Consider the following 10,726-nt stretch of genomic DNA (forward strand, 5'->3'; position numbering starts at 1 on the left):
AAAGTCTAATGATGAAAACTGTCCTACCAGTCGGAATTGTTAATATAAGTATACCACAAGACATCTTTGGTTTGGCTAATTTTGATTATATTCCCAGGATGGGTTATCAGGAAGAAGACTAATGAGAACATTTTTTGTTTGTTCTCTTGAATTTACGATGGGCTGTTGAAAACAGTATGGTGCGTTCAAGTGCTGCCTTCTAAAACGTGTACTTTTTAAAACCTGTCACAAAGAGTCGGTGGATATGTTCAGAAGAGTTCTCACAGATATTTTTTAAGTTAGTGGCTTGGGTTTTACTGCAAAGGTGGGAAATATGTAACGCTTGGCTGTAAGGAGGAAAGTCGTGGATGCAGAAATGACAGCAAGCGCCCATGTGAGTTTCCAAATTACAGGGAGTTTTGAAGGCAGCATTGGACACGCTCACTCTTGACTTAAAAACACTCTGCCCTCACTCGAGCTTTTTAATGGCACACATTCAGCCACTGTTAGCTGGCTAAAAATGTTTATACTCCGACCAACAGCCACCGCAGTTCGGTTTTCGGACATGGAGAAGTAGTTTTAAACAAAACACGACTGGAGTCGACTAAGTTGATTTAAAAAAAAAAAATAATAATAATAAAAAATTGTTTCCCCCTTTGTTGACACTCGGCGCTGTCAAACTGAGTCGAGGTAACGTCAACAAGAAGAAGAAGAAGAAGAAGAAGAGAAGAAGTTCCAACTTTGAACAAACACGCTCAGTGCAGCACCCCACGCCGACATTTGTTCCCACTGAGAGATGGCGACGAGAGGAAACTTGCCGGGCCCGACCATGAGCCCCAGTTTGAACCCCATGAACGTCGGACTCGCCGCCGCCTTGAGGATGCCCGGGATGCCGCCAGCCGCGGCAGGATACCCCCGCTCCATGAGCAGCGCACCGCAGTACCCCCAGGTCGGTCTTCCGCGTCGCTTAAACGCTTATATTCGCTTCAAGTCCACGTAGATAGTGGGTTCATTTCATTGTTCCCCGTCTAAATTGAGTGTTAATGACTAAACTATCTCGTTATAAAGGTAGCGAGTGTGTCGCGCTTCCGCATTCGAGAGTAACGATTACTCACAAGTCACGAGGGAACTCTTTTTTATTTTTTTTATTTTGTATTTTTATTTAATTGTTTTTTTTTTTACATCTATATTGAAGCGGTTAAAAGGCCTCTGTGAGTTTCCCTGAAATTAAAAGTTAATCACCAGCACCATCTGTCAGTGAGCCTCATGTGCTCAGTTGGAGCCCACATGGTGTCAATATCGCTCATTCAAGGAACACTTCCAAAAATTTGAAATGCATTTCTTAAACAGAAGACAGTCATCTTGCTATCTGAATCACGTTGCTCAGTGAGGGTCCGCCATGTGCTCATAAAAAAATAAATGCTAACATTGACCAAACATGTCCTCCTCCTTGTCTGCAAGTTTACATAGTTTGCGGTTTGCAAAGTCCTGAACGATACCCGTTTTCAAATGTAGGCAATACAAGTATAAAGTCATCAGAAAAAAATAAACCCTCAAGTAAACTACAGAGAGCTTAAAAATCTACAGTACAGTAAACAAGTATTTGTCTTTAATTTGTTCTTGTTTACGCCCCACCACTGGCAATACTCCATTACAACCAGTAATTGCCATATTGCTATAATTAACACAAGTCATGTACAAGGTAATAATAATTTACCCCAAAATATTCAAAAATGTGTCGATTGTACTGTTTTCATGTTCCAAATAAACATTCATTTTATTGTTGTTGTTATGCATTTCACGCGTCAAAAACTTATTTTCTTTTGCCCCTGCTTGTCCAGCGTCCGGGGTTGCCACTCGGCAGAGTTGCGGGTCCCATGGGCTCAATAGGGGGTCAGCTTCCCGGTCCCTCATACGGTGGCAGCGGCATGCCCATGCGGCCCGGCATGCGGCCTCCTGCGCCCATCGATACCTCACGAAAGCGCTTATTTCATCACCAGCAGCAAGAGGCGCTAGGAGGACACCGGCGAGGGTAAAGAGTGGAGAAGTGAGAGTGTGTGATGAAAGAATAACTAGCGGTTCTTAAGTCTGATTGGCCAAGACAAGGTTTGCCATTGCTACAGATTGATAAACGTCTCTTCAGTATCATAAGTGGCGCAATCACTGAAGTGATGGGGGGGGGGGGGGGGGGGGGGAAAGTGTAAGGAATGCCAAGCACTTAAACACAGAGTGACACCCAGAATTGCTCAAAGTAGAAGCAATACTAGTTAGTGTAACTACTCGTATAAAGTAATTAAACAAAAAAACATCAACTTGCGATGAATTGAATGTGTGTTCATTTTCCCCGTTGTCTAACAAGGAAATTTAGGCAAATGCCCATCTCTAAACAATGATACCGGTAGCTTGTTATCTTAGCCTATTTAACAGAGCAACACCCTTAATTTCTAGTACGTTATTCCACTGTAGTCCGTTTGTCGAGCGCTAAACACATCTGGGACCGTATGGACACAAGGCTTGCAATAGTCTCATCATCCCGTGACTAGACGCTGGCGGCTATTTGTGACTTCAAACTGCTCTTTGATGCCAAGCTCATAACTGCGGCAAGCCTTGAGGTGAGGCTGCGTTTGCCGTCTCATCCACAATGAAGCTCTTTCATGGTGTGCCGAATGCTTCCCGGAGAACAATGAGTGCGCCTAAAGGAACACGTTGGATTCTTCCGAGAGTGCTTCAAAAGATTCATAATGAGGTGGAACTGTGTGATGAAGCACAAATCATTTCTAAACCATTTATACATCAGTCTGATGTTTCTTTTAACAATTGTGTGATGAATGAGTCACTGGAGGTTTCCATGAGTTATCATATTTAAGATGGCGGTTGATGTGAACATTCGTGTGATCTTTTTTCTTTTAGGGCAAAAAGACGCAAGATGGCCGACAAGGTTCTACCACAGAGAGTGAGAAACCTTTGAAACCCCTCTTACCAGGATTTACTTTGGGGAATTGTCAACGGTATTTTTCATAAAGCCATATCCTCATCCTTTAGATCCGGGACCTGGTGCCAGAGTCTCAGGCCTACATGGATCTCTTGGCTTTTGAGAGGAAACTAGACCAGACCATCGCCCGTAAGCGTATGGAGATACAGGAGGCTATAAAAAAGCCCATTATGGTACATAAATGGATATTTATAGCAGTATTCCAACACGTATTTGCACTTCATATTCAATAAACCACATAATTACATTACTTATAATCTAAGTGGGAGAAATACTTTTCTGTGGATATTATCTGCCATCTAAGATTAGTTTAAGAAATATTTTTAAAAATTGTTTATCAAGGAAATGTTGGCAAATGTCCATCCCGGACAAAAAAAAAAAACATGTTGAAATGCTATGGACTGAAATAATTTCCCTGTGGTATGCCACAATTCCAATTTCACGTGGTGAAATTAATAAAATAATGATAAAGTGATATCTAATGTTCCACAAAATAGATCAAGGACAATTACTCAAATGCCCATCCTGAGTTAAATTGTACAGAAAAGTATTGGCGCGAAATCACTTCCCTGATACTCGATACACCACCATTTCATATTTGATTCCTCCAGAATTTTACCTTATTGTGTCTCACTGGTAAATAAATAAATAAATAAAAACCCTCATGTGAGAAATGTACTTTTGTTAGTATTATCAACAAAGCCATTTGCTCCTGACTTGTCTCGGGTGTACCCTGCCACTCTTCTAGTCGGCTTGGGTATGCTCCAGCTCCCCATTGATCTGCATGAAGATAAATAGTATAGAAACTGGATGGCTGGTTTGTATTAAATAATATCACAGTCTGTTCTTAATTTTCCCCGCTGTCTTGCAAGGAATGTTGGCAAATGCCCTTTGAAACATACAGAAAAACAAAGGCCCAAAGTCGCTTCCCTGGGGTACACCACCATTCCGTATTTGTATTTTCTTGTATTACCTTTTTATGTTTTATTGTGAATGCTGTGAGTAATGTAGACAAACCTAGCTTCATTTTGGTAGGCTTATTTACTGTATCTATGAACTATGAAAACATAATTGGAAACAGCTCTCAGCACTCTATGACTGTGTCTTTTGTGCCGAAATGTAACTAATGTTGTGATTTGCGAGTGTAGTTTCCAGCAAAATTTGATTCAATAGATCAGATTGTCTTGGAATGGTAGCTCATGATACTTTAAAAAAAAACATATTTTTTTTAAAAATCTGCTTATAATTTTTTAACCTTCGCTCTTGATTTAGCAGGCGCCAGAGTGTCTAAAAGCTTTGCTTGTTTGTTTCCTTTTCAACGACGCAGCAAAAGCGCAAGCTGAGGATCTACATTTCCAACACGTACACCCCGTGCAAGCCCGAGGGCGACGAGGCAGAGAAGGTGTCCTCTTGGGAATTGCGAGTGGAGGGAAAACTTCTGGAAGAAGTAAGCGAATCCTGCTCAAATCTCTCTCCGTTTTGTATTTCGGGCTTCATTGTTTGCGCCTCTTCCGGCTCACTTGGCTACGGCCGGTTGGCTCGGGCAAGGCGTCCAGATGTGCGTTTACTGCGCTCCTCCGCTCCACCCCGAACTGCTGACACGCAGGCCCTTGCGTTGGTTTTCGAAGGCGGGAATTGAAACCGCAGGCCGTTACATACCTCTCCTCCCTCCATCAATTCCAGCACCACTCGCGGTGTCATCTGGGGCCACATGAAGGGGATGTTCAGGCATGCACTCACAGACGAGGAGGATGTCAGAAGAGAAGTGAAAGAGGTCATGTTGTGCAAACATGCTTCTACAGGGCTGGGGAGGGAGCGGGTGTGCTCGCAGCTTTTATTTTTTCTGTTTGTCGACACTTTTTTTTTTTTTTTTTTTTTAATGCTTCACCACCCCCAATTTGGTCAGCGCGCAACAATGCAGCTGAAACCGAGAGACAACGCTGCAAAAAAATAGGGTTAAAAAAAACTAGGAAAGACAGTAATGAAGTGAGGACTTTATTACTTTAAATGATCTTCCAGTAGCAGAGGAAAACTTGGCAAGACTTCTGGAATAAATAAAAAAGAGAAAACACAGCGAGCTTCAAAAACGCGCACCTACGTCTTAAAACTGGTGTATTTGTACTACCTACTGTACATGGGAGGTTCTCAAATGTTTTACACCAAGTGCCGCCTAAAAAAAAAAACCTTTCCAAGTACCACTATAATCACCAACATTAAAATACAGTAGAATTGTTGGCCTAAGGGGTTTTATAATTACAAAGTATATTTGTTACATAAACACTGTGCTTAAACATAGGGAAATATACTATTTAAATAATGATGCGATTAAAATGTATTGCACCTAAGATGTAAAAATATATATAAATACCTCACACTGTTTGAAAACAAAAAGTTCTAAAAAAATAAAATACAAATGTATACTTAAAAGGTAAATATATCTGAACTGTACTTAGCAAATGGACTAGTGGGTTAAAAAAAAGGAATAATAAAAAATATAAGCCAATGTAACATTATGCACAGTTTAAATATTAACACTGTGCTTAAATATAGGAAAATGTGCTTAATTTAATTAATGCATTTCAAATGTATTACACATAGGAGTTAAACATACCTTAATAAATGTTTGAAAATAAAACTGAACTGTACTTAAATCTACTGTACTAGATTTAAAAAAAAAAAAAAAAAAAAAAAAAAAAGGTTGAAGCCACTGTAATATTATGCAGTTTAACATTTTAACGTCAATTTGGTTCTAATACCACACTTTGAGAATCACTGACCTACACCAATAGAATTATGAATTTGTATTTTAAGAGGAAATTACTCCTAACCAGTAATCGTGTCTCCATAACAAGTTATAATAGCTTTTAAAATAAGATTATTATTATTTTTTTAAGTGCTTGAAACAGTTGAAATGCTCTTCCACAAAAACTGCCCGGTAAGAAAAAATATCTTGGCAGGCAAAGAACAAACATATTTTGCCTTGAGAATCGAGATTTAATCTGGGTTCGATTTTAGTTTTTGCACTGCAGCCTTTGTTGTGTGTGTGTGTGTGTGTGTGTGTGTGTGTGTTTTCATGTTCTGTTACACACACTGTGTTCCCAGCCTGGCAAGCAGAAGAGGAAGTTCTCATCTTTCTTTAAGAGCTTGGTGATCGAGCTCGATAAGGAGCTCTACGGACCCGACAACCACTTGGTGGAGGTATGACATAAGCGGGCAAGCATTCGACTTTGAATTTCAACATGTGGAAAGCAGCAATGGTTTCTTTCGCCAGCCTGACTTGACCAGAAAATGGAATTCAGATGGAATCGTTAAGCTTTTTTGGAACGGGCGTTTTGTTTGACATGGTTCAATGTCAGTGCTTAGAGATCTCGGATCTGGATCGTGGCCCGACACGGTCAGTCCGAAAACATTGGATTGCAACACGTCACGGTTAAACCAGCCCTTTTTCAAATGACTCCTGTCCTACTTTCATTTGAACCTAGTTCCTGAAAAAGATTGGAAATTAAGGATCGATTAAATGATTATTTAATTAATGTTAAATGGCACAAGATAAGGAAAGTGTATTTTTCACAGATCGTTAGCCTAATAGCATAATTGCCTCACGAAGGTCCAGTTGCCTCAATTCAACCTCTGCAGATTACAATGACCAGGATGACTGACAATCTACACAGACATGAAGAAAAAACACAGTTTTTAGCATACACATCCATTTGTGTGTGTGTGTGTGTGTGTGTGTGTATATATATATATATATATATATATATATATAATTTTTTTTTTTTTTTGCTATTGTGTTAAAAAAAGAGTGACCTAGGAAATTATGCTATTGGACTAACTTAGATAAATATTCATTTCAAGAATACTTCCATCTGTTTAACAGCCATTGTTTTAACAATAAAGCATTAAATGCTATGTAACGTCGAGCTGTTCTTCTTCTGGCCGCAAAGTAATTGAGAACGAATCAACAGCACCTCTGCTGGTTGCATGAAAATACTACATCACTCTCCGCAATCAATTTCACGGAATTGACAGAATAAACAATCAATTAATCGTACAATAATTGATTATTACAATCATCCTTAGATGAAAGACGTTAAATGTTCTTACATACTGTACCTATAAAATACCTAAAAGAAATATCTATGGGATTGAATGGGTTTAATAGCTGGCATATACAAAACGTAAGTGGACTCTTTTAACATAGTTTACTATTTATTAACGCTATCAGCTTGTCAGTCCCCTACTTCTACCCAACAATTGGACAAAGTGATGATTATTTCTTTTCCATGGCATATTATTTGAAGTGGATTTATTGTCCGTCAATGTGTCAGTGGCACAGAATGCCCACCACTCAGGAGACGGACGGTTTCCAGGTGAAAAGGCCTGGCGACGTGAACGTCAAATGCACCCTTCTGCTCATGCTCGACCACCAGGTGTGTGTGCTCTTCCACGCCTCCGCCTTTCGAACTGAACTTATTTTATTTGTTTTTAAATGCTCAACTGTTTTTTCTGTTTTTTAAACTCTCTGTTTGCTGGCACAGCCTCCTCAGTACAAACTGGATCTGCGGCTGGCTCGGCTGCTGGGAGTGCACACGCAGACGCGGGCCAGCATCATGCAAGCTCTTTGGCTCTACATCAAGAACAACAAGTTGCAAGACAGTCACGAGAAGGAGTACATCAACTGCAATCACTATTTCAAGAAGGTCGGATAAGAGGAGACACCCAAGCGCCACTTGCGCTGCTATCACAGCTTTTTCTTTTTCTTTTTTCTTTTTTATACATATATGCTGTGCTTTTTACCCAAATACTGAACAGATATTTGGCTGCGGTCGGATGAGGTTCTCTGAGATTCCCATGAAACTGGCCGGGCTGCTCCAGCATCCTGACCCCATCGTAATCAATCACATGATCAGGTATGGTTGTTTGGATTGAAGCCCTCTCTTTCATCCAGCACGCCCAGAATCTTGTTGGCTGGATTTACACTGCATTCAAGTGACGCAATTCCCATTTATTGCTCTCCATTGGCACAACTCGGATGATGTGGCATGGTACAGAGAAAAAAACCCACATTAAATCAGAATAAGGCCGTTCTTTTGGGGCATCTTGGTCTCAAGGACTATGTTGAAATGAGGAGAGGAATTTCATTTAGAAATAGTAAAGTAGTGGCTTGCCGCAATCTGGTGGCATTTAACAGCAGTTATAAACCTTGTGTGGGGGGGGGTCAATTATTCCATTTTCGCTATTTGCGGCAGGGCTCAGTCTCTGTATGCAGTGAACCTCTGCATATTTGCTGTTTAGCATTCGTGAGTTCGCATTTTCACTAATTTCTTTTGGAACTTATGTGCTGTTATTCACTGAAAATCCGGTCTCTTTGCTGTTTTGTGCTCAGGCCAAAGCAATAAATGTATTACTTTGGCGCCATCTGGTGGAATCTTGTTTTCTCTCCTGCATTTGGGATGTCCTGCTTTGTTGTTGGTCAAAAGTGAAATCAAGTTTTGTTTAACTTTTGTGTAAAGTGCTAGTGCACATATCTGTTTGCCCACGTGCGAAGTCACGTCAGTTTGTGCTGGTTTGTTAACTCATTCGCTGCCAGCCTTCCCAGTTAATGTGGATATTTGACTTCTAAAGCCGTCAATGGCAGTGAATGTGTTAAGAGCCTCATTTGAAGGTCGTTTTGTTTTGAACAATTTTAACTACTGAATATAGTTGTTTATGTAACATGGGGCGGCACGGTGGATGACTGGTTAGAGCGTCAGCATACAGTTCTGAGGACCCGGGTTCAATCCCCGGCCCCGCCTGTGTGGAGTTTGCATGTTCTCCCCGTGCCTGCGTCGCTTTTCTCCGGGCACTCCGGTTTCCTCCCACATCCCAAAAACATGCATTAATTGGAGACTCTAAATTGCCTGTAGGTGTGACTGTGAGTGCAAATGGTTGTTTGTTTGTATGTGCCCTGCGATTGGCTGGCAACCAGTTCAGGGTGTACCCCGCCTCCTGCCCGATGACTCCTGGGATAGGCTCCAGCACGCCCGCGACCCTAGTGAGGAGAAGCGGCTCAGAAAATGGATGGATGGATGGATGGATGTAACATGGAATTGGGTACATACTAGATGCGTGGGGTCGGAGATTTATGATCCTCTCCGTTTAAGTGCTTTGCTGCCATCTTGTGGCATCCATAAGTAATTACAAATCCATTTTAGGGAACGCAAATCCATCTTTTTGTCTTTTTGACCAGCGTGGACCCCAATGACCAGAAGAAGACGGCGTGCTATGACATCGACGTGGAGGTGGACGACCCGCTCAAAACCCAAATGAGCAGCTTTTTGTCGTCCACCACCAACCAGCAAGAAATCGCGGCGCTGGAGACAAAGGTCATTGTAGGCGGCGACACTCTGCGCAAACTATAGAAAAACAGACGAAAATGTGCATGTGACACTTGCTACTTTGCATTGGCAGATACACGAGACCATCGAGTACATCAACCAGCTGAAGACCGAGAGAGACTTCATGTTGAGCTTCAGTAATAATCCTCAGGACTTCATCCAGGACTGGCTCAAATCTCAGTGTAGAGATCTGAAGGTGAACATTTTGATATAAGAAGATTATTTTTTTTTTCCCAACCATAACGCCACTTTGTTGTTCAATTGTTTACTTTCTGTTTACTTTTGGTCATTTTTTTTCCAGCTGATGACAGATGTGACAGGAAATCCAGAGGAGGAGAGGAGGACTGAGTTCTACCAGGCGCCATGGATGACAGAGGCGGTCGGCAGATACGTTTATTCCAAAGTACGTCAATATACGAAACAATTCACCCCCGCGGTACACTTTCTAAATCATGACTGACATCATCGTCCATTTTTTCCTTTCTTTATTTCCTTGTCCTTTTTCTTTCTCTTTTCCCTTTTTCTCTTTTTCATTTCCTTTTCCTCTTTTTTCCCTTTTTCTTGTTTTGTCGTCTTTTTCTTCTTTCTTTTATGTTTCCTTCTCCCCCCCCCCCCCCCCCCCCCCCCCCCACCGTGTTCTGACATCCTCCTCCTACTTCACTTTCAGGTGCAGCAGAGAAGACAAGAGCTGGAGCAGGTTCTTGGGATCCGACTCACCTAAAGAGTGAACTTGTCGCCTTTATTAACAATTAGTCCAAGTTCAAATGTTTACAAGCCATCCTGACATTCCAGTAATAATTTTTTGGGGGGAATGATTATTAGTTTTTTTACTTCCTGAATGTTTACTTTTTTGTTTATGTTAGTATGTTGTTTGAGGTACATAAGTAGGATTGAAACATTGTGTCTGACAATCAATGTGTGTGTAGTTTGTAATTGCTCAAGCCAGCTCTTCATTTTTGTTGCACGGGATCGCTTACGTTTCCTTCTACATTCCATGCTCACCAATGTGCCAAATTGTTTGTTATGAAATGTTGCTTTCTTTTTGTTTTTGGGTTAAATATTTGCATGTTGTTTTAACTTCAAGCAAAGCTCTTTATGTTTCATATGTTTGGAGTCTTTTTTTAATAAACATACTGACAAATGTCACATTACTACACTGGTGCTCTCTGAGTTGTACAAAGAACTGAAGTTAAGCTATGAAAGTACATGTTAAGACTAGCCAGAGAGCTCAGGTGCTTCAGTTTGAAACTGGTCTGACCGGTCCTGGTTGTAGTAATATAATTACTCTTCAAATAACTACCCCGCAGTCAACAAATGAACACACCTGTGACATTTGGAATGATAACGTACAAAATGATAGGAATAGAAACCAGTA

The 10,726-nt window shown here is 40.9% G+C and overlaps 1 protein-coding gene across 1 annotated transcript; it reads left to right on the forward strand.

Annotated features, from left to right (window-relative positions):
* Nucleotides 1-423: 423 nt before the first annotated feature.
* On the forward strand, nucleotides 424-10,496 carry smarcd2 (SWI/SNF related, matrix associated, actin dependent regulator of chromatin, subfamily d, member 2). The gene is made up of 13 exons (XM_061706352.1): nucleotides 424-928; nucleotides 1,821-2,011; nucleotides 2,890-2,932; nucleotides 3,022-3,144; nucleotides 4,299-4,418; nucleotides 6,074-6,169; nucleotides 7,303-7,404; nucleotides 7,513-7,674; nucleotides 7,787-7,884; nucleotides 9,204-9,339; nucleotides 9,425-9,547; nucleotides 9,653-9,754; nucleotides 10,019-10,496. Exons 1-13 carry the CDS (start codon nucleotides 776-778, stop codon nucleotides 10,070-10,072), a joined length of 1,503 nt encoding a protein of 500 aa, XP_061562336.1. The 5' UTR covers nucleotides 424-775; the 3' UTR covers nucleotides 10,073-10,496.
* Nucleotides 10,497-10,726: the final 230 nt, after the last annotated feature.

The sequence above is a fragment of the Phycodurus eques genome, chromosome 19, assembly GCF_024500275.1.
Source record: "Phycodurus eques isolate BA_2022a chromosome 19, UOR_Pequ_1.1, whole genome shotgun sequence".
Taxonomy (NCBI): Eukaryota; Metazoa; Chordata; class Actinopteri; order Syngnathiformes; family Syngnathidae; genus Phycodurus; species Phycodurus eques.

What these genes read in the sequence shown, in the direction of transcription:
- smarcd2 (XM_061706352.1), top strand. Translation starts at nt 776, where the DNA reads ATGGCGACGAGAGGAAACTTGCCGGGCCCGACCATGAGCCCCAGTTTG. An exon ending in AGGGAAAACTTCTGGAAGAA is followed by an intron (nt 4,419 to 6,073) that starts GTAAGCGAATCC and finishes CTGTGTTCCCAG; the next exon opens with CCTGGCAAGCAGAAGAGGAA. An exon ending in GCAGATACGTTTATTCCAAA is followed by an intron (nt 9,755 to 10,018) that starts GTACGTCAATAT and finishes CTTCACTTTCAG; the next exon opens with GTGCAGCAGAGAAGACAAGA.